A 22,034-nucleotide genomic window follows, 5' to 3' on the forward strand; every position below is an offset into this window, starting at 1 on the left:
GGTATTATTTGTCTAAATGAGCTCCCAGTCTCTGAACCCCAGCGCTTGCTGAAAGAATATTCAAATGCAATACTGAGAAGAGAAAGTAAAAGATAGCTTCAAAAACATTGTATGAAATGGGATTAAATGTAAGAATTAAAATATAACTAAACCTTGCAAGTCTGGAAAAGAGTATTGTTCTCACTGTATTAGAAATGACATTTCAGGACAAAGAGGTAAAGTCAACTCACAAGCTGGTCAGAAGTTAGTCGAAGTGTTTTTTTGTAACTGATTCCAGACAATAGTGAGTGATGACTTGAGTTGGCTTGTAATGACCCAAGGTTTTGTTTGGCAGCTCTAGGGTCTTCATCACTCGAAGAAGATTCATCTTTTATTCTGGAACAGTGCACACAGAAAATGATGCTTTCACATCCGTAAATGCATCTCAGTGTCCATTAAAAATGCATTAACAGTGAGTCACCAAATCAGTTACTGATTCTCTGATCCTGTTTCACAAGAGGTCATTCACAGCACGACTTTTAAATACACCAATGGAATGCTGAATTTCCATTCATGCTTGTTTCCCATTATTAGTACTCCGATTCCCTTGGGGTCCCTTCAACCCCTAATGATTCTGCAATTCACTCGTCTATATGCTAGTTTTCATCACTTAAATTTAACAGATAAGAATTATGTTGACTCAAAAAACTCAAAGTGGTTAATATTATTATATACATTGTTTCTTTGATATACAAAAAAAATACTAAAACTACAGAAAATATTCATTTCTCAGTGCAAGAAGAAGATGCTTGCTGTGCTGGTGTTTAGTTGAGCTTTTTGGTTTGTTTGTTTTCCCTAAAGTATTTAAAGTATTTCCCTAAAGTATATAAAGTATTTATCCAATAATAAAATAATTTGGGAACCTGGTCGTCCTTCCTCCCCTCCCTTATGGTTGGGATGTGACACCAAGTGATTACAGTTTTACCATCAAAAAACTCCTCCTTTTTCTATCAGCAATTTTAGATTACTGGGTTAGTCTTTTCCACGATCTGCAGGATTACCCCATATGGGATATAGTGAAAACTGAAAAACACTTGATTAAGCTCCTTTTAGACAGAGGAAAAGTTTTTCTATACAGTACACAGAACAATCACCTAGAGAAGGTAAAATACCCTTTCAGATCCTGCAAACATGATCTTTAAAACAATCAGCTACTGAGCCCATATTTCCATCACATCTGGATACTCTTCTGTGTCAAGAAGTCTTGACCCATTCTCAAGATGCATTTCATGACTAGCAATATTATAAAATCATCTTATTCTCCTTTGTAACATAAGATCTCAAAAGCTTCATTTAACACCTCATTTGTGCTCTGTTTGCAAGCAATAAATTCTTAATGACAGATTTTTAAGATCAGTTAAAACTTAAAGAGCACCAATTACAGAATTCTGTCCACTTTAAGTCCTAATCCCACTTCACAGACTTATCTTTCAATAGCCAAGTAAAAGACAACAGGCCTACACCTCATTTATCACTCAACAGAGAGAACTCAGTCTTTCTGACTCCTTCTGCAGACTTCAAACAGAGAACAGAAGCAAGCAAGTCAAGAATGACAGCCCACTCTTCTCAAAGGCAACTGCTGAAAAAACTGTACCTACTGACTTTTTTTTTCCCCACTAAGGTGACCATTGAGTTTCACATAGTGAGTATAAAGCATATTTAAATGTGCATGATACAGTCCTCTTCAGCACTAAGCGCAACATACATGAGCTGTCTTTACAGTCCAACTTGCATGAACAGCAAAGACACAAGACAGAAGAGCTGTCTCTGGCTGCCACATCCCCTCAAAGTTTCTGGGGAAAAAATATGACTCGCCTTACAGAGCCTTCAGAAGGCTATAAAGTATGATTAATTTGCAGCCTGAGAATGAACAGATTTCTGCAATCACTGAAAGGATTAACTAAAAAAAAAAAACCCAAACACGTAATTATCCCATCGCATGTGAAAAGAAGCCTGGGAAGTGTTTGACTCCTGAGCTTCCTAAGATATACAGGAAGAAATTAAAGCATCAAGCCATACATACTCATAAATCAGAATTTTAGCACGTGGGAACTGAAAACAACCTACGATAACCTCTGACACTGCTTTGAAAACTCTAGAGAGATTAAAACAATAATTGTTCTGCAAAACTGTATTCTTTCTATCTCTGTTGATGTTGACAAAGGACTGGAATATGTGTCACAGAAATACCAGCCAAACCATAAGATAGAAATGCCAAAACACACTCACAAGGTCTGCAACCTTCCCATGGCTATGGCCTCACTATCAGCACTTACATACAATTCATTTTTTACTGCATCAAATATTTACTGTATGCAGCACTTCTTGGTTCAAATACAGGAGCAGCCTGCTTTCACATTTAAATTATAATTCCTGCTCATTCCAGGTAGAGCTAACTTCTTGGTTACCTGTTTGCCATGCTCATCTGTGAAGAGTCTTCTCCGTTAAGTCTACACCCACTTATACCTTGCTCTGCCTTTGTTTCCTGTAAAAAAATAAAATATACAAATTTGTGGAGATTTAACTAGAGAAAAAAAAAATTCCATGCAATGATCAAGACGGGCTTTTTTTTCCTCCCCTCATGTGTTCCCTCCTCCTCTAATTGTAGATAAAGTAAAATTTCAGTTTTCTTAAAGAATAAAGGCTGTGCAGAAAAATTAACAAAGCAAATATAAATCTCAGAAGAATTACGATTTGTTTTTTTTACAGTTATAGTAGTACTTAGATTTCACATAGCTAGCACTCATGAAGTTCTGGGATCAAACTACTCAGTTCATCCATCACAAATACAGATTTCACTTAAAAACCAAAGCATCTGGAACAATAATAGAATTACCTTTCAAGGAATCGTTAAAATTTTTAATCCAATAAAACATTCCACATCATTTTTACCAACCTGATGCTAAGTTCTTTCTTTTTCTTTTGGGAAGAAATTTATAGATTTTTGAGTAGTGAATGACTTATGAGAAATAAAGAACAATCAAACTTGCCCTTGTCCATTTACAGCTGCCACAGTATTACAGATAAGCAACACTTGCACTGAGAAAGACATTCTAAATATTTCAAACTGTGCAAACTAAAAGCTGTAAAGCTCATAGCCACTATACTACTCTGTGGATATTTCATGCAAAGCTAAAAGTGTTCATCTACTGTGGTAGAACCATAAAAATATATAAGAAGTCATTTTCTCCCCTCATGTACTAATGCTTCAATAGTATAAATGAATATGAAACAGTTTTATTAGCGAACTTTAAAGATTAAATATGTCTAGACAGGAGATCAATATTTCATATAAAATTTTGCTTTTTTTCCCCACTGTGCTTTAATGTTCTTCCATGGCTTTAAGGCTGTTACCACAAACTTCTAATATTCAGAAAAGAAATTTAAGACAACTTCAAAATTTACATTAGTTTTCCATCTTAGGTTTTACTGAACTTTACGGTGCACTCTAGTCATAAATATCTCTGTTCTTCAATTGTGAACAAAAACTGTAATAAGGCAGGCAAAATGTATGTGGCACACCTCTTCAATTCTAGGTTCTCAAACACAGATTTAATCTGCCACTGTTTCCCCTTTGTATAATGGAAATAAAAAAAAGCAGAACCAGAACACTGCAAGTAAACATTTTAGGTGGTCTGATCGAAGGCTTTCTGAAGTCAGACTTCATATGCTCTTTAAATGCCTTTCAACATGCAACTCCTCAGCCAAAGTGAGTACTGAAGTAAAGTTCTGAGGGATGAATTTGGAGGTAGCTAGCCTTCCCAATCCACACAGAAGGAAACTGCTTGCTTCTTAAACCTACCTCTTTAATAGTGCTGTTTCTCCCTCTCCAGGAAAACCACCATCTTCCACCTTTTTTGGGCATCTTGTCTCTCATTATAGATTCCACAGTGGCCTGTGATAAATGGATGGTAACGTAAAAAGAAACCAAAACAAAGGACAACCTGATATATGTAAATGAAAGAGTGCTAAATGTACAATTTTAACTGATAATAAACAGAATAAAAGTAAACATACTGTCTGCGGACCATAAATTCTACTAAAGCAAAATCTAATGGTATCCAGCACTGCTTTGAAGTAACTTAAACATGAATACTTATGGAATTTTTAAAAGAAAAATGAAAAAAAGACAAAAATTAAAGAAGGGAAAAAAAAGCATAAATAGGTATTAGTATAATGCCTAGAATGGAGAAGCTACTGTTTTTCTTAAGTCACTTAGTGCAAATTATACTTAAAAAAAGCACAACAAACAAATGAGTAGAAAAGATCAGTCCCTGAAAGAGTAGCCATGGAAAACAGTAAAAAAAACTGGAAAAAAAAACCAGCATGCAAGATGGTCACTCTCATTTAAGAATAACTATTAAGTACGTATTTCATCATTGGCTAGGAAAAAATAAAAGATGTTACTAGCTTTTATGAGGTGAGCATGATGCTATGAAATTGACTGACAGCACTGTAAGTTTTTGTGCTTTAAAAAAAAAATCCTTTGCTAATTTAAATTCACTGTATATCCTGGATCTGAGTAGAAGAAAGTTTCTTCCAATAACAACGACTAGAGTGATTTGTGTACCACAACAAGAGGTGAATTTGTTCAACCACAAGAGTGAGCAAAAAAAACAGAAGGAAAATATAGCAATAAAGGTGGCAACAATGTTCAGTATGTCCTAGTTTGCCTGACACGATGAGATAATACCCTCTACTGTAAATGAAGTCACCAAAACAAAATGGCGTTGATGATCAGTGAAAAGGAAAAAAAAACATAACTGATTCCAAGAAAGGCTATCAGTTAAAAAGAGTTCAACTTATGCAGAAATACAACAGTGCATCCCTTTTCTCAGTTTTTCCTTCACTATACCATCTAAAGTATAATAGAAAAGAGAGAAGTGACAAAGGAATGAAGTTGAACAAATAAGTTGAAGTTTTTTAAGACAAAAAAAAAATAAAACAGTGCAGATGGAGTTACTGAGAAAATAACAGTTGTTGAGAACAATGGCTACAGTTTAAAGAGGTTATCAAACATATGGACAGCTTCAAGCAGATGTACAATTGATTTTTGATTATATAATGCACATGCTTACAGTTCAGCATGTATTTAAGTGTATTTTACAGAATGAACATCGGTGATTTTTTTGCAGTAACTCCAGTTTTCAATCACTTCATAAGGCCTGTTTTGATTAATTATCTTAATATTTCAACACCTTAGTTGCATTATTCCAGCAAATCAAAATTCTTACAAATAAATGATTAAGAAAACCAGCAGAATGACTTGTAGCATAAACAATCATGATATCAGCAGTAAAGTTTAGACAAGTAAGCCTTTCCAGTCACACAGTCTGTGCCAACGACATGTACTAGCTTCTCCACCCTATGAAAACTGTTCTGTCTATTAAGATATCAGTATACAGAATGCAAGTGAATTAAAAAAAAACAACAGTAAATTTCACATTCATAAAAGACTTTTCTTAATTGATAAACTACATGAATAGTGGTATAACCATAATACTGTTGAAGGTACTGCTACTTTCCTTAAAGGGAAAAGTATTTTATACCCATTGCTTCCACTTACGCCTCCTAGGCAAAAGACAAAACACTTGGATCAGGCATCTAAACATTGAATTGCAAAGGTAGTTATCTTCCAATCTTTGGATTGGCACTGGAGACCAATATGCATCAATGGGATGAATCTCGGCTTTAATGATGATTAGAATATTTGCAGTAAAACACAAAAATATCCAGCTCTGTGACAACCTGAAATTCAAGCCTGATCGACCAGATGTTTAGGACTTCTAGGATCATTTTTTTAATGTACTGAATCAATTCAGTGTTTCTAATGCACCCGTTCCAACCAGGAGTATTCTATGATTTTATACTGCCTATCTGTGTCAATAGGTGATGTAGCACTAAAACAGAAAGAACATGGCAGTGGAGTATTACTCCAAGTTGTGGCAAAAGAATTCACATAAATTAAATGCAAAGATACATGCAGGGCTGCAAAGGGCAAAAGTTTACAAAGGGTATTAAATCCATGTCCAACCAGGGTACAAGTTAGTGCCAATGTTGATACTTACTCCCTTATAAATAGGGACAGTGACATGTATTTCTGTCCCAATCATCTCTGTGGCATTAGGTCACATGTAATTAAACTAAGGTCATCAGCATGTTTAATATAAACAATCATACAGCTGTCATACAGTCATAACTATCTGTCACTGCCTGCCTGGGTTGGTTATGACCCACCACATGAGAAATGGAAGACTAACAAGCTACAGACCTTCCCTGTCCAGTACTTACGTCACATTCAAGTAAGGTTAAAATTCTTTACTTCAATTTTTATTTGCTAATATATGCTATACACAGATAAAATGAAGCAAGTCCTCAGTGTTCAGATACAGTAAATACTAAGGTGGGTCAACCTAATTTATATTTACCATCCAATATTAATGAAGGAAAACAGGAGAAGAAAAGGATCAAGTCAAGTTCAAATTACTTGCAATGATCTTAGCTTAGAAAGTAATACTATTCACAGACCAAATCTAGCTTATACTAAGAGCTAAATTACTAAAGGAATGGTTTATTATGAATAGGTACACAGATGCCTTTACAACATGACCCCTTTTCTCTGCCTTAGTTAATTATATGCCTTCACAGCAAAATATCACAGCTTCACTCTGATTAGCCTTCATGTTCAATCTCACCTTTGGCAAAGGTTTCTGGAATGCCTGCATTGCCAGCAGAAGGGGACCAGCTGTTGTCCAGTTGTAGTACCTAGGCATTTAAGAAAGACAGTTACTGCATTCTGTATTGGAACCTTGGGACTACACAATCTAGTATTTATCATAATAGCAGGTTAAACCTGTGAAGCTTCTTTAGCACAGGTCCTTAACACCTCATTAAAAAAAAAGTAGCTCATTTGATAAACAGCTGTTTTTCACTAGTTTTGCATCAAGTCACTACACAAATGTTATGAACCTGAGTCTATAAGATGTTAAGCTTTTACTATGATGTGCTAAACACAGCACAACTTCTTTTATAGACTGCAGTATGAACAGAGATGTATCGTCCTCTCTCCTCAGAGCACCAGTAGGCAGGTAAACATTACCTACTAAAATCAGAGACATATAGCAGAGGAGCAATAAATTACTCTCCTCAGTTCATGAGAGGGCAAGTCTACACTTCTCAAGTTGTTCTTTTCTGATGGAGAAGACAAGGTCATTACACACTCAATCCCAGTAGTGATTAAAAACTATTGCATAAGGATGCATTAAGCATGTCAGATCTATATGACCAATCTCTATAACTAAGGGTAGCTTAAGTCCTAACTGCAGCACAATGCCATCTTCTCTCTTCTACTCTAAATACAAAATGCTAGCTGAAAAGGGCTGTAAAGTTAAAATATCCTCTAAATAACTGCATCTGGCATAGTCCATAACGATGCCCTGCTCAGCAACACAAACATGAAAAAATATCTTTAGCCTTCCAGAAACAGAACTCACATATTCAGTGGGTAAACTGACAAATCTGGAAAGGATGATGCTTCTATAGAGGCATATTAGTAAAAATATTCAGATTTATAATCATAATGTACCGCATATGGAGGGTTTTGCAAGCAGACCATCACAACCCTGCAAATACTAATTATTCAAACTGGATCAAGGCAAGCCTTAGCAAGTGTACATCCTACTTCATTTTTACTCTACCTATTGAAAATGAATACTATTAGCTTTTAATGCTAGCTTCTTAAAATTCAGATTGTGTCAGTTAGCCGTGGCAGGTGATCTGAAGTTGCTCTTTACTTTAGTCTAAAGGAGAAGAGAGAACTGGAAGAAAAAGCTTGAATTCACTAGAAAGCTGACTCCAAACAACTCCATACTACAAAATTTCAAAATCTATTTTTCAGCTACTGCGACACTGATCTAACACAATGAAGTACCACAGCAGTGTTTTCATTGCAACAGTAAGAACTATTTCTCCTTCATTACTCCGTGGAAATATACTTACTTATTTCCAATCTTAACGACAAGATTAGGGTCATCGATGATAGCAGGATTATCCACAAACTGCTGATATGTCACTGCATGTTCTAAGAATTCTTCTGTTGGGAAAAAAAAAGCACATGCAAGTCACGCATTTATAGATCCCTGGAATGGGCCAATCTAAAAGAAAATACTGCTTTCACATTCAGAATTTGCTCTTGATTACTAGGATACTGAGGTCAGTAAAAACATAGAAGCAAGACATTCAGAAATTTCAATCTCTGAAGATAATGAGTGTTTCTTTATGTACTGCTGGGTATCCTTGGTATCTTTCCTTTCAAAATACAAGTTAAGGGAAAGCTGAAGGATCGAACTGTGAGGAGGAAAATCAGTGTTCTGAGAAAAGTAGTGAAGTATTTCTTCATGCTTTCTACTGATCCTCTGCCCAAATTAGGAACGGGACCTGGTGGGCTTACATATACATAAATCCATAAACAAAAGTTTAATGACCACACATACAGCTTACAGCAAAATGAAAACAACTATGAAGAAACACCTTTTCTTCTACCACCAGCTCCTTCAACAAAATCCCTGTAGTTTACAGGTGATCTAAATAACAAGCATAACTCAAATTACAATATAATCAAAATGCATAATAACCAGCTTCTGAACAGCAATCAGTGTTGGGTTTATGAATTCATGTTATTGCAGAATTCACATCCTTTAAATCATTTATCTTCATGGTACATAGCTGAAAGCTTAAAGCACAGGACACTCTTACATGATTCATTTTAAGAGTCACACAAGAAACTGATGGTGCCTCAGATGTCTCCATTTACAGCCTAGACTACCTTTTTAATTTCTGGCATGGACAGAAGAGTACTTCTTGGCTATAAGTTACACAGGATTACAAAAATACCATTTACACTGCTATGATATAAAATTGGTATTATCAGGAAACATATACAAACACAAACTTTTCAAAAATACAGCATACAGAAGACTATTAAAATGTGTTAAAATAATAAAACCTTTCTAATTATGGAAAAAAACCTCTGAACTGATAAATTTGCTAGAACTGTTTTCTCAACACATTCCCAGGTACAGCCACAGGAGGGCACTGCTCCCTTGAGCAAGGACTTGACAGCACACGTCTGTAATTCAGGTCGTTCTATACCTTTGGTTATCTCTTTGACGTCCGTGAGGCCTCCACAGAGAGATATGGCAATGGAGGGCAGATCTCTGGTGCCATCTGAAGTGCTTTCAACACCACTGTCAGCACCTGAGCTCCCAAAGGACTGCGGAGAATGAGTGGCAGACCGTGGCCCTGCATCATTTGTGTTTCTGTTCTGTACATTGTCTCCACTGAAAAAGAAAGATCAGACATTCATTCTTCATGATCCATTCCCAGATTCTCTCCCTTCAATGTATACTGTTTAAATCAGATCCATGCTTAAGAATAAAGAGAAATAAATTTTCTTGCTTTTGCCATAAAATTTAAACAAAGCAGCATAGACCTCACTTGTTCTTAAGAATTAGACTGCTTCTACTTAATTTCCAAAACTACTCATGTATAATCAGTTTATTTACAAGAGAAAGGGAAAATAATACTCAGCAAAAGCTTAGCAGACAAACTAAGACAAAATTTACACTAGGAGAATTGTTCCCAAGCTCTGGGAACAAAAACAAACAGTTGTCTACTCTTGAATTTGTATTAATTGTACTAATTAATAACCAAGTCCCCCCCCAAAAAAAACCCAAAGTTTTCACATTTGTCAGATAGATATATATATAAATATTTTGCATATTGAATAAGCACATATAAGCTATTAGGACTTGAAAATTTTAAGAGGATATAATTACATATTATTTCTTAAAATCAAATGTACATAGATGAGATCATTACTAAGAAATGCAGGCTCATCAAGTTGCCTTTCCATTCCAGATTTATATGAATGCATTTGATAATGGAATTTGCAATCCGACCTTTCCCTCCATATTACTAATCTTTCTCTGTTCTACTGAAACACTAATATTACAACAGCTGGGTTTAAGCAAATGAGAAAAAAAATGAGAAGTATGGAAGCCACTTGTTGCTCAATTACTTTAGTCAAATGATTTGAACATGATGGAGAAAGACAACGAGAAATGTTAAGACAGTCTAATAAAAGATTTCAGAAGTTCTAATTTGTTTGTTTGGGATGAAGTATTTTCATAAGTCTACCATGCAGCATACAAAAAATGATTCTCTAACGTATTATTTATAGATGCTCAATTACAGTAGAATGTAAGAGCAATAGTTTATACTGTTAACAGTAAGCTACATTCTTCTCAGTAATAAGCAAGGACACAGGGATATATATATCCCACAGACAACTGTTCTCCCAGGGCATGTGAGTAACTCCCACAAACATTAGTGCACATTACATAACAATCTGCAATCAATGTATGATGCTTGATCGACCAAAATGGAACATCAATTTCAAACACAGCTCTTAGGCCCAAACACCAAGCCACCTAAAAGCCCCAACATTTCAATTGAGGTGAAGACAGAAGCAACCTCAGTGCAAAAGAAAGAAACACAAATAGCAGAAATATAAGCAAACTATACTTCTTGGGGAAATAAAGCGCAGCAACTTCTGGATCCATGTCAGTGAGGTCATCTAAATAGACACCATCAGCACCAAGATGCCGGCTTCGTTTGTCTGCAAGGGATGGTAGAAATAAGGGTATTAACAAGTCTTTTCTGAGTAAGAAGTCTGAATTGTTAATGCTATTTAGCTACTCATTTTAGGATTGAGAAAGAAGACAAGTCATAACAGTTTGTGAACTACAGCTGCATAAAATGGTACTGCCTAAAGTTTCAAAACAAGTTGCTTGTATACACTATTCACACTTGGAATACACAAATAAGAAAGCAGAGGACTAATTCTGGGATATGCTGCAGCTTTCCTCTTTCAGACAAAATCACTGGGAATTACAAATCACTGGTCACTGACTTGGGCTTTTTTTACTTTGAAAAGCACGGGAAAACAGCTAAAAACTATATTAACTGGTAAAACACACTTGAACAAACCAGGGTTATGTAGAGTTTTCATAATTACAGGATAATCAGAGTTCTAAAACATAAAATTCTGTAAGTACATTTTATGTGAAGACTAACACTTGCAGTAAAATAGAATAGCTATAGATTCTAAAAATTAGGAAGTAGAAATGCAGAGTTGCATCTCACAAATTCAAGACAAGATGCATACCAAGTAAATATCTAAAATTGCTCATATGAAAACAAAGTACCTTAATTTACAGCAAATCCACTGTTTGTGTAAAATACATGCCACATGATTGTGCAAGAACAGAGACACTCAACAAGTACCAGCCACGCAAAATAACTTTGAAAGTGGTCAGAGCAAGTGAATCAGCAGATCAAGAGTGGGTTTGTGCCAAAAATGAAATCTCTGAATTCATCCATATTTGATGAATTTGGAGCAAATTTTGCAGCCTTGCCAAAATTACCCAGTGAATGAGAACTTCTGTCCTACAATGCTGTGAGAAACTTGGGTTTTGATGGTTCTTTTAAAAAGTTATTCCTTTCCAGACCTGACAGTGTCCTAAGGGCACAGATTAATTTATATGACAATGGGGTGCTTTATCACCATGAACTCTGAAGACAAAAATCCTACATGTAAATAAGAAACATCAACGGCTTTACCTTTCTTCCTGGAAGGGGAATCTGTCTTCCCAACTGCCTGGGCTGAGCAAGCTGCAGTTTGTTTCATTTCCTCATTGGCAGGCAACGATGGTACAGCTGCTCCTGCAGATTCTGTCTCTGGCTTATTTGTCTCAGCTGGCAAGGGCTCAGTTTCATCAGCAGTTGCTGCATCTGCCTGCCCAAGGGCAGGTAGAGGAGACACGCCATTAAACTCTTCTACAGGAGCACTCTGGATGACTCGAAAGTGAGTGCTTTCTGAAGGATTGGGTTCCTTAGCCTTGATCGTGGAACTTGCCTGTAAGAAATAAAAAGAGCAGACTGCTATACAGAAGAGTTCTTTAAAAAAAAAAAAAAACGCAACAGAGTTTTACCTGTTCTGTTCAATCCAAGATCAGATTCTTAAGGTGAGCAAGCCACAAATAACTCAGTTTGAGGCTACAACATATTAAAGCCTTCCACTGTGTGTGTGTGTGTATATATATATTTTATTTTTGTGTATAATGCACCTGCATTGTAAAATGCACACACCTGTGTGAAAGCACATCACAGTTCCCACCTGCCCTCCTCCCTTTCAGCACAACCCCCAGCTTTGCCTTAGAAAGTAACCCTGACAAACATTGTTGACTAGAGTCCTTATACAATCAGGATGCTCCCAGGGAACAGGATGTGGCTTGCTGTCATTTATCAATATCCCAGGTGAAGACTTTTCAACACTCTGTAGGCACAATTCTAGATCTCCCCAGTTCTTACAGCAGAGAGCTGTACTCCTAGAGCAGCAGCTGTACGGCTGCCATAACCTTCATGTCAGAGCAAGCAAACATTTGCAAGGTGATGAACAGTATCCAAAGTATAACTCCTGGCTCAGACATGGCCTGACCAATACAGAATAGCTTAGTTAGGGACACATTCAGGGATTCCAAAGGGAAGAGCTTCCAGGAATAAGACCTGCAAGGCCTATTTCACTGGCCTGCACGGCCTGGGCTCTGTCCCTTTATTCTGCTCCTGTCCCCATCGCTCTCACAGTCATTTCTGCAGAAAAGCCAGCCTACAACAGTGGGGACCAAAAGCTATGCCATCCATGCCCCCATAACTGCAATATATTCTTGTAACTAGCAATAGGACAAAAGGGAATGGCCCCAAGTTGTGCCAGGGGAGGTTCAGACAGATATTAGGAATAACTTCTTCCCAGAAAGAGCCATTAGGTATTAGAACAGGCTGCCCAGGGAGGTGTTGGAGTTACTGTCCCTGGAAGCGTTTAAGGAAAGGGTAAATGTGATGCTTCAGGACGTGGGTTGGTGGACAACAGGACTAGATTATCTTAGAGATCAGTTCCAACCTTAATGATTCTATGATCTTTGTTTCTCTTACCCACAGATAGGTGCAAGCCCTCAATCTCTTGTCCTGAATGAATGCTCTGACTCAACATCCATAAGGAGCCAGCCACACCTGAACAGCAGCATATTCAGCTGTACATGGCTTCTGTGCAGCTTGGCAATGCTGCTAGCACACCACAAATCCTGCCATCTAGCAGGGACCTTAGAAAAGCCAAATGGCCACAGGCTGGACACTAGCTAGTCAAGTCAATCCAAAAAAGCAGCACATCTGGGCGTGTGAAGATCTGTGGACAATTGCAGGTGTTTCTGGATACTTAAGCACTCAAACAGCCTCTTTCATTTTTTTGTGAATCAAACTGCTAATACCAAGCAACTAATTTCCATCTAATGCTCTTTAGGAGCAAAATGCCACTTCCTACATAAAATTGTATGATTATATGTAAAAATGGGATCTTTTTCCCCTTCAGGAGCCTGCAATAAGCACCATTTGCCCAATCAAAGCACAACAGATGCCAGCAAGAAATTAAACCGATCATACCACGTACCTTTGTAGCCTGTGGTAGCTCTCCCCAGGCCCAGTGCATGTGTGGATTCTTTAGCCCACCCCTGTCTGTAGATTTACTGACTAATTCTGAATCACTTTGAGGAGTAGGAGGACGAGAGCCTGATGGGCTGAAGAAAAATAAACAAAAAAGTAGTATTTAGTACAGAAATACTACAAAACCAAAAATAACCACTACAGAGTAAGCACTTTACAAACAGACATGCACCAGTCCAAAGTATTGAAAGTTTTATAATTATTATCAGCCAAACGAGGGAGTATGGAAGCATGGAAAAACATTTCAAACAGTTCAGGATCTTCTTAAGCTCTCAGTGATCTCGTTATCTGCCATTTTTTAGTGACTGCGATCACAGAAGTAGGCTTTGAGAAGATGAAAAAGGTGAGACAAGCACTGGACTTGAACCTTTCAGGAAGATTTTTAATGTGTGCAAAAAAAAAAGAACTTTGAATAGGGATGGCACCAGAAGCTGTAGATGAAGAGCTGTTAGTATTGTGAAATGGATGCGAAATACAGAAGTGATTCATTTGAATCAACAAGACACCTTACCCTGACTAAATAATAAATTAATCTAAAGGTATTCAGTTTATTGCTTCCTTTTACCAACTTGTTCAATTCTATTCTCATATAGATGTTTATAGGAAAAACAACAGGAGCAAGGCACAAAGGATTTGAGTGTTCCCAGCAGAAAAATATTTAACTGTTTCACTGTTACTGGAATATAAAATCACTTATTCATCAGGAATATATCAGTTTGTAGCACATTTTTAATGTGGAGTCAAGTTAGTCTGTAATGAATAGTGATTCACTGATTTCAAGAGTGAAAGGAAAAATCATAATTATCCACTCTGCCTTTTGGCATGATGCAACTCCTACAATTTCACCCTGAAATCCCTGAAGAAAGTCCATTATTTTTGTTTGAGTCACAGCATTTATGGCTGTTTGAGAACAGACACTGGTGTACTCATGTAGTCTTGATTTACAAACCACGAGGAAAAAAAAAATCCACAAAAATCATAGATAAAAGGTTCAAAGCTGAGTTACCTTCACTGTTAAAAAGCTTTCTACACTGGTCTAAATTCTTCGTGTTTATTTTTTACCTTCTAAATAAACTGAATCCAACTGAAAATCCAAAACAGCTTTGCTTTTTCAACCCTCCTTACTCAGCCAGATAGCATAAGAGAATACAGGTATTACTTCAGTTTGGTCTAGAAAGTACATTTTGCAGTGAGAACACAAAGGAGTGGAGCAGACAGACATTACATTTTCCAGAATTTTCTCTGAAAATGCAGTTCCCTTGTTCACACAACTAAGTGAAGAACCATGACATTTATTCCCAAACAAGCACATGGAAGTGCTAGGAACAGTGTACATTAACACAGAGTTCTACTCTGAGAAGGCTCCTGATGCAAAAGGCTACCCACTCTCCTAAAACAGAGCACACACCATCTCCTAAAATTTCAACACAAGCGCAATTCCCATTTTATACCATACAAATACTAACACAATCTCATAACAGACCATCATCATCATTGCAATAGCATCTTAATGTATAAGCTTTGATATCAAATCAGACTGTAAACATGTATCCAGGAGGTAAAGGAGAAATTATGGTCCTGTTTATAAAAAAAAGAATGCTAAAACATTCTTATCTTTTATATCATCTAGAACATAAGCTGGGATTTTCCATGCCATCCAGAAACATTAGCAGGGAGTCAGTGGACTCCCAGTGAGAGCTGTTTTTCCATTAGAGAGAAATATCCCTCTTTTTTCTTCACATGCTATCTTGTTTAAGACTCAGTAGCTACTCTCTCCACATAATGCCTTTCTGGAACAGTAGTAGCAATCTCTGTATTTTATAGGTGCAGATGACCATTACACAAACTACAGTCTTGCTTGTTTATTGCCTTTTTACATAGTTCTGCCTTTATATATATGTGACGAGAGCTGTGTCACCTTTATCCAAGCAATGTCTATTTTAGGTGCTATTTCCTTCAAACTACTGCTAACAAAGTAACATCAGACTGGAGACTGATAAAGCTCACAATCACTTTTTTTTTTTGGGCACCATAATCACAGAATCTTAGAATCACCAAGGTTGGAAAAGATCTCTAAGAAAAGACCCAGTCTTATCATCTATATCACCAATATTTCCCACCAAATCATGTCACTCGGTACAACATGTAAACATTTCTTGAACACCTCCAGGGTCAGTGACTCAAACACCTCCCTGGGCAGCCCATTCCAGTGCCTGACCACTCTCTTGGAGAAATATTTCCTAATGTCCGACTTGAATCTCCCAGGCACAACTTGAGGCCACTCCCTCTAGTCCTATCACAAGATATATGGGAAAAGAGGTCAAAAATACTATATCAAACCTTGAATTAATGTTACACTTGCACAAAGGAGGTCAATAAAGCTAAAATGCAAGATCAGGTAGGATTTGTAATTTAGTGATAGTAACCTAGATGCACATCCCTAAATAAAGGACTCTAAAAGGACTTTTATTTCTTACACCATCAAGAAATTCACAACTCTGGCTGAACTACACCTTGATTTTCACATAATTCTGTCCTCAAATCAAGCACTGATGAGCCCAGCTGAATTTCTCTCAACTTCTACTGTTTGTTGAAGATACCACAGATCAAACTAGAGCTACCAATACTGTCAGCGCTGCCTAAGAAGGGCAAACTCAGCTCAATCATTTAGATCAGAATGTTCAATTCACATCCCATATGCACTGAATATTGGTGTCCCAGATCTATGAATTTCTTCATACAAGCTATGCATGCACTAAGCATAGTTTGATGTCAAAGAATCAGGAACTTGGGCTGTCACTAGCAGCTCTACAGTAACAAACCACACTTAACTAAGCAGTGCTCCCTACTGAAAGAAAGGAAAGACCAAGAAAGAAGCAGCGTGGCCTGCAAAAAAGTCCTGCCTTGACTGAACTCAAATACACCAGGAAATGATAGGCAAAAGGAAAGGGATGTACCTCATTTGCATTCCAGAACAACAGTTGAGAACCTCTGAATTTCCATCTGGGTGGCCACAGTACCATTTCTGATCTCACACAGAGGAAAGGAGTTGCAGACACAGACAGGGTCTTATTCAGACCAGTTTCTAGGGCACTTTAGCTGTATATCTAGACTGCAGGACAGCTGAACTCCAGATCAAATTTGACGGAGCCGTACAGGGCACATTATTTGTTCTAGGCCCACCTGTGCACATGCCCTATCTTCCCATGACAAATCCTGTGAGAATATCCTTGACTACCCTAGGATTTCACATAGATTTGCTGTTGCAACATGATTATGCTAGAAAGAGCAGATCTCCAAGCTGGGAAACCCTCAAGATTAACAGTTTTTAGATAGCCTTGGGTAACTAGTATAGTATCTATGTTGAGATAAGCAATGAGCAATTTTGCCTGATTCATTACTAAAAGCTTCCCCAACACTAAAGGAGAACTGAAGAGATAATACTCAGACACATACTTTAGATGACTTAACTTAGTTGCTGTAGCATCTCTCCACTGACTGGAAAGAAAGATCCTGGCTGCAGAACCTTGATACACTTTGAATATAGGGCATCAACAAACATCTGTATCCACTTTCATATTTGTAAGAGAGTCCAAGGTCAAAGGAAGCCCACACTACAGCAAAGGCTTAGCTGTGGGTCTCCCAAGCTTTAGGCAAGATGCCCTACCTATTGTGCCATCTTTCCTTCTAAGATGAAACCCATTCCAATCCAACAAGAAGAGAGTTTTCCAAACCAGGCAACAAAAGGAAAGAGGTCCTGTTTTGAGACTTGGCTCCTTTCTTTACAAATTTTGCTTTCTTTATTTCTCAATTTTGATGGCTGTTTTGCTTTTACTTCTTCATCTCCAGCAAAAGTAAACTCCTCAGGAAAAACACTGGATAAAAATGTCATTTAAATATGCACTAACTGTAAAAAAAAAAAAAACACGTGGAAATGCCAGTCTTCAGAGGATTGCTGGATTTCACTCACTAAGTTATTCCTCATTTTTTGCTATCATCTTAATCAACTCAGTTTTAAAACTAGGTCTTCACTGCCTTGATTTTATGAATGTTAGTTACCCTCATTCAGTGTGTGATTCAAGGCAACCTACCTCCAGTCAATGCTCACAAAGAAGAGAGGAAATGGTTTTCAAAGTCACTTTCTCCAAAAGTGTCTGGGTTAGCAATGAGTGCAGGTATAAATACATGTGCAATTAATGTGCCAAGAGCATATTCATGTGTTAAAAAGATTAAAGATTAGCACAGAAAAGAGGGAGAACAACTGTTCTACCTGTCTGGAGGAGAAAAGTGAGAAGATTGATGAGGACAAGAGTTAGATAGGCCTCCATCTGCTGGAACTGTGAGAAGAGAGGATTGCCCTGTGCAATCTATAGGCTTACTGGACAACACAACATGTTGGTAAGAAAAAAGAAACAAAACAGTGTCATTATTCACAACTAGTGCTGATTAACAATCTCTTTGTGTATTAACTACATGAATGATGAATTTACATCTAGAGTTTGTGAAATCTAGAATATTGCAATTGAGAAACAAACAGAACATACAGTACAAAAAGCCACTGAGGAGGCAGGGTGTTGACACACACTATCACCAGCTAATCTCATAAAGCTTTACAGTCAGTGGAGAAAGTTTATTATAAAATGCAATATAAAACATCTAAATTAAGCCTCTAAAATAATTTCCCTGCTCTCTTTTCTTCCACTCCTAACCCACAGAGGCAGTTCATTAAGATAAGACATACCATAAAGTCTTATTGATACTGCCCCACTTCCAGAGTCTTCAGAGATGCGGGGCACATTTGTACAGTCATAAACAGAAAAACACACAAACATTTGCATTTTAATGAATGCAACTGACAGCAAGTAAAAAATTATCAATTTTTAACAGTGTTTCTCAAACACCAGGAATGGTCATAAATATTCATTTTAAAAATGTATAATAATTAAAAGTATAATTTAATTTTACGTATCTGTATTCACTGAAGTCCTCAGAAAGCACGTGCATCAGGCAAAGATTCAGCTTTCACAACACATACAACCTCTCTGAAGTACATATATCTGTTAATATCATTGTTTGCACTTAAGCATTCTTTAGAATTTGTAGGCCTCATTTTGTATGCACTCGTTCGTTGAATCAAGGACAGAGCTGACCTGAAGTTGTTCTACACTATTTGATTTCATCTAGCAGTCGATAGTGACCATGCTTGATAGCAAAATTTTCATAAGGCTTCATACAGCACTAGTGTATAAGAAATTAGTGAAAAGAGGAAAACTGCCTAGAACTGTACTATCACAAAAATTACCTTTGAATAGGTGACCATTCTCTATCCGAACAAGGGTAAGATGAAGACTGAGAATACATAGGAACAGCAGGAGCCTTTATATCAGATACTTCATCAACAAACACATCTGGAACAAGGATCCTACGGAAAGACATGACAAAATAAAAAAAGCCATATTTGATTACTCAGCTGTTACATGCTACAGATAATGGGGGGTATGAAGGGAAGAAATCACCCACTTCAAAGAAGAATTAGTGCAACCTGAACTAATAAGACACGGAGACTTTATCTGATTCACACCTTCCTAGTCCACAGCATGACTAAAGACTGTTCTTATTTTAAGTACTCTTTTCATTATTTCTGTTAGTAGTATTCCTCATACCTTTCCAGCTGTTTCTTAGCAAAACATGTTAATCAGCCATGAGTACCAAATTAGAAATTACTGTCACAAGGTATAGAATAGAACATTAACCCAGCATTAGTTTCCCATTATAAATCTGCTCCACCGTGATACCTTGAATTGTCCAATGGTTCCTTTTCTTCCTCTGAGCTAATCTCTATAGGAAACAAGTCTTCATCTTCTGATGTATCTCCATTGTCCTCTCTTTTTAAGCTGTCTATTTTGTGGGTAGACTTCCTCCTCTTTTTCCTCCTTTTTTTCACAGAGCTACAGACTGGAGATGTTTCAGTACCAGACTGGGATCCATGAGCTTGAGGTGGCACTTGCGAGGACACACCGTTGTCCAGGTTTCTTATCCTGTCAATTGAGTTCTTCTTCAGCTGAGCTTCCATTAAAGCAGTTCCCTCAGACAGAATGGGGGATGTAGAGAGATGATAAGGAATCACCTCCTAAGAATGAAGAAATCCAAACAATTCTTAAACAAACCAATAACAATATTCCCAACAAAACAAATCCTCTCAGCATCTAGAATTACCCAGTTTACAGCACAAATCTCTATTCACTTGATGCAAGACAGAGTAGAAATAGAACATTTCGTAAAATCCAATTCTCCTTCCAAAATCAGATGAAGATACTAGTCAGATAGGTCAGCAGTTTATTATTAGGTCACACAAGCAACCTCTTATACAATAACATATGTACATATGTCTAAAGACTAATAGAAGTACCTCTAGGCATTTTCAGTTGAACAACTATTAACAAATAGAAAACAAATATATAGAGATGTAAACTCTGCAATGACCCAAACTTCACCTGAAATTATTATCATTACACTGTAGAAGAATTTGAGAATTCATTCCACTTAGGGCAGTAACAAAAATTAAGGGCTTTTCTGTTGGATTATTTTACATGCAGACTACTCAAAAGAAGTGTGACTGTAATTCACATAGACTAACACTTAATTACACAGCTCAGCAGCAAAAATTCTCATTTAACCACAATTTCACGTGAATTGTAGTTGCAAGATCAAGTCTTTGGTGAGTACCAGAATTACTGCATGCACAAACGTTTACAAGGCACATGTACTTCACACTGACAGACTGCTGAATTCAAAGTAAAGAATTATGAGGAAAAAAAGAATTTGTGATATTTGTGATAGCATCATCTTCTGTTGTACACATCCTTGGACCACATGAACTGCATACTTTATTTCTGTTCACACACTGACATGCATATAAGCTTATTATTTTTAGTTATGTGATGATGATCTTCTTTAGATTTTTTCCAACCTCAGCAATTAAGAAAAAGTTTAGTACTGAGTTCCAACGGCAGAAAAACATCCAGAAACTTGAGGAATTACAGAATGAATAAAAATGCTTTTCAACAAAATCTCTAAATTCTGAATTGACTTTGAAGAGTGAGCACTGTGTTTTAACAAACTGGAATTCTGATTCTTACCTGATCATTATCCATCTCCTGAACAAAAAATGCTTCTCCATTATCTCCTAGTTTCATGTGCAGATCAACAGCTTCTCCATTAATTTCTATGTCAACCTAGAAGACAGTAACATTTCTAAAAATTAAAATAACATTGTTTTAGATACACAGCTCATGTTCAGCTATCCTACCACTGTCACTGGACAAATACTTCTCAGTGAAGCATAAGAAGCATCTTTATAAACAGAAAATACTCTACTACACTTGTGAAAGGGCAGGGGGATTTTCTTGCCCTTCACAAGGCCATCAGTTTTCAAGATGTTTTCCTAACATGTTCAGCTCATCAATGTCTTGCTCCTCGGGAAGATTTATAGCTATTATATAAAGCCCTGAATCCTTTTAAATGAAATTCTAGATGCTTCATTCGCCACATAAATCTTTTCTCCCTATTAATTCATGGCCTAATTTTGCCATGTGCAAGAAGTGCTTCCACATGTAAATTTCTAATATCCTGCCTTTCAAATTAATTAAACAGGTACTATGAGAAGCAAAAACAAAAATTGATTTTTATTCTCTACACAATCCACATATTGATTTCTTCCACACATTTATCTCAGTGCTGTACAGCACCAATCATTTCCATTTCCTCTCAGGAAGATTTCTCTTTGCTTATAACCATTTTTGCCATAAACCTAATTTTCATTGTATTTACTGAGGGAGATGTGGACAAATCAACATTTAAGTTGTACTTCAGAAAATTTTATGTCTCTTGCATAGTAACAATGCCAACTCTTACCCCATCCCAAACATTTGTGTTCCTTTTAGATTCAGGTAAGAATTCAAGAATGATGACATTTGAATTTTTCTGCTAAATAATTACAGATACTCAGACTACGTGTGGTTAGGAATTATTTCCTAAAATAATCTGCCATGCATTAGTCACTGGCAACTTCTCATCTGACATCATATGGCCAGATCATCCAGTTTGATTACACTTATCTAAAGTGCTCACTGCTTTTTCTAACTTCAATTGCTCTTAACATTCTTTACCTGAAAAGATTACTTCATTATAAATCTCTTTTTTATAAATAACAATGCACATGTTAAAAAAGGGGCCTTACCACATAGTCACTAATGAAATAGAGAAAATGTGAAAATCAGCACATTTGAAATTTTACTTTACTGAAAAGAGAATGTTACAATTTTCATGGTTTCTTTTAATTACTGCAGTCGATGTCGTATAAATTATGCTTAGAAGTGTGG

The 22,034-nt window shown here is 36.8% G+C and overlaps 1 protein-coding gene across 1 annotated transcript in view; it reads right to left on the reverse strand.

Annotated features, from left to right (window-relative positions):
- LPIN1 (lipin 1) overlaps positions 1-22,034 on the reverse strand; it is a 69,944-nt gene that overhangs the window by 11,393 nt on the left and 36,517 nt on the right. Inside the window, exons 4-16 of the mRNA XM_065730742.1 lie at positions 20,793-20,888; positions 19,449-19,783; positions 18,956-19,075; positions 17,924-18,031; positions 13,601-13,727; positions 11,722-12,016; positions 10,624-10,717; positions 9,190-9,377; positions 8,038-8,131; positions 6,735-6,804; positions 3,842-3,934; positions 2,448-2,524; positions 231-375 (exon numbers count right to left, since the gene is read on the reverse strand). Of these exons, the coding sequence (XP_065586814.1) occupies positions 231-375; positions 2,448-2,524; positions 3,842-3,934; positions 6,735-6,804; positions 8,038-8,131; positions 9,190-9,377; positions 10,624-10,717; positions 11,722-12,016; positions 13,601-13,727; positions 17,924-18,031; positions 18,956-19,075; positions 19,449-19,783; positions 20,793-20,888 (1,842 nt within the window). The remainder of the gene's footprint in view (positions 1-230; positions 376-2,447; positions 2,525-3,841; positions 3,935-6,734; positions 6,805-8,037; positions 8,132-9,189; positions 9,378-10,623; positions 10,718-11,721; positions 12,017-13,600; positions 13,728-17,923; positions 18,032-18,955; positions 19,076-19,448; positions 19,784-20,792; positions 20,889-22,034) is intronic.

The sequence above is a fragment of the Cyrtonyx montezumae genome, unplaced genomic scaffold (assembly GCF_038088225.1).
Source record: "Cyrtonyx montezumae isolate F1298 unplaced genomic scaffold, pur_monq_1.0 scaffold_13, whole genome shotgun sequence".
Taxonomy (NCBI): domain Eukaryota; kingdom Metazoa; phylum Chordata; class Aves; order Galliformes; family Odontophoridae; genus Cyrtonyx; species Cyrtonyx montezumae.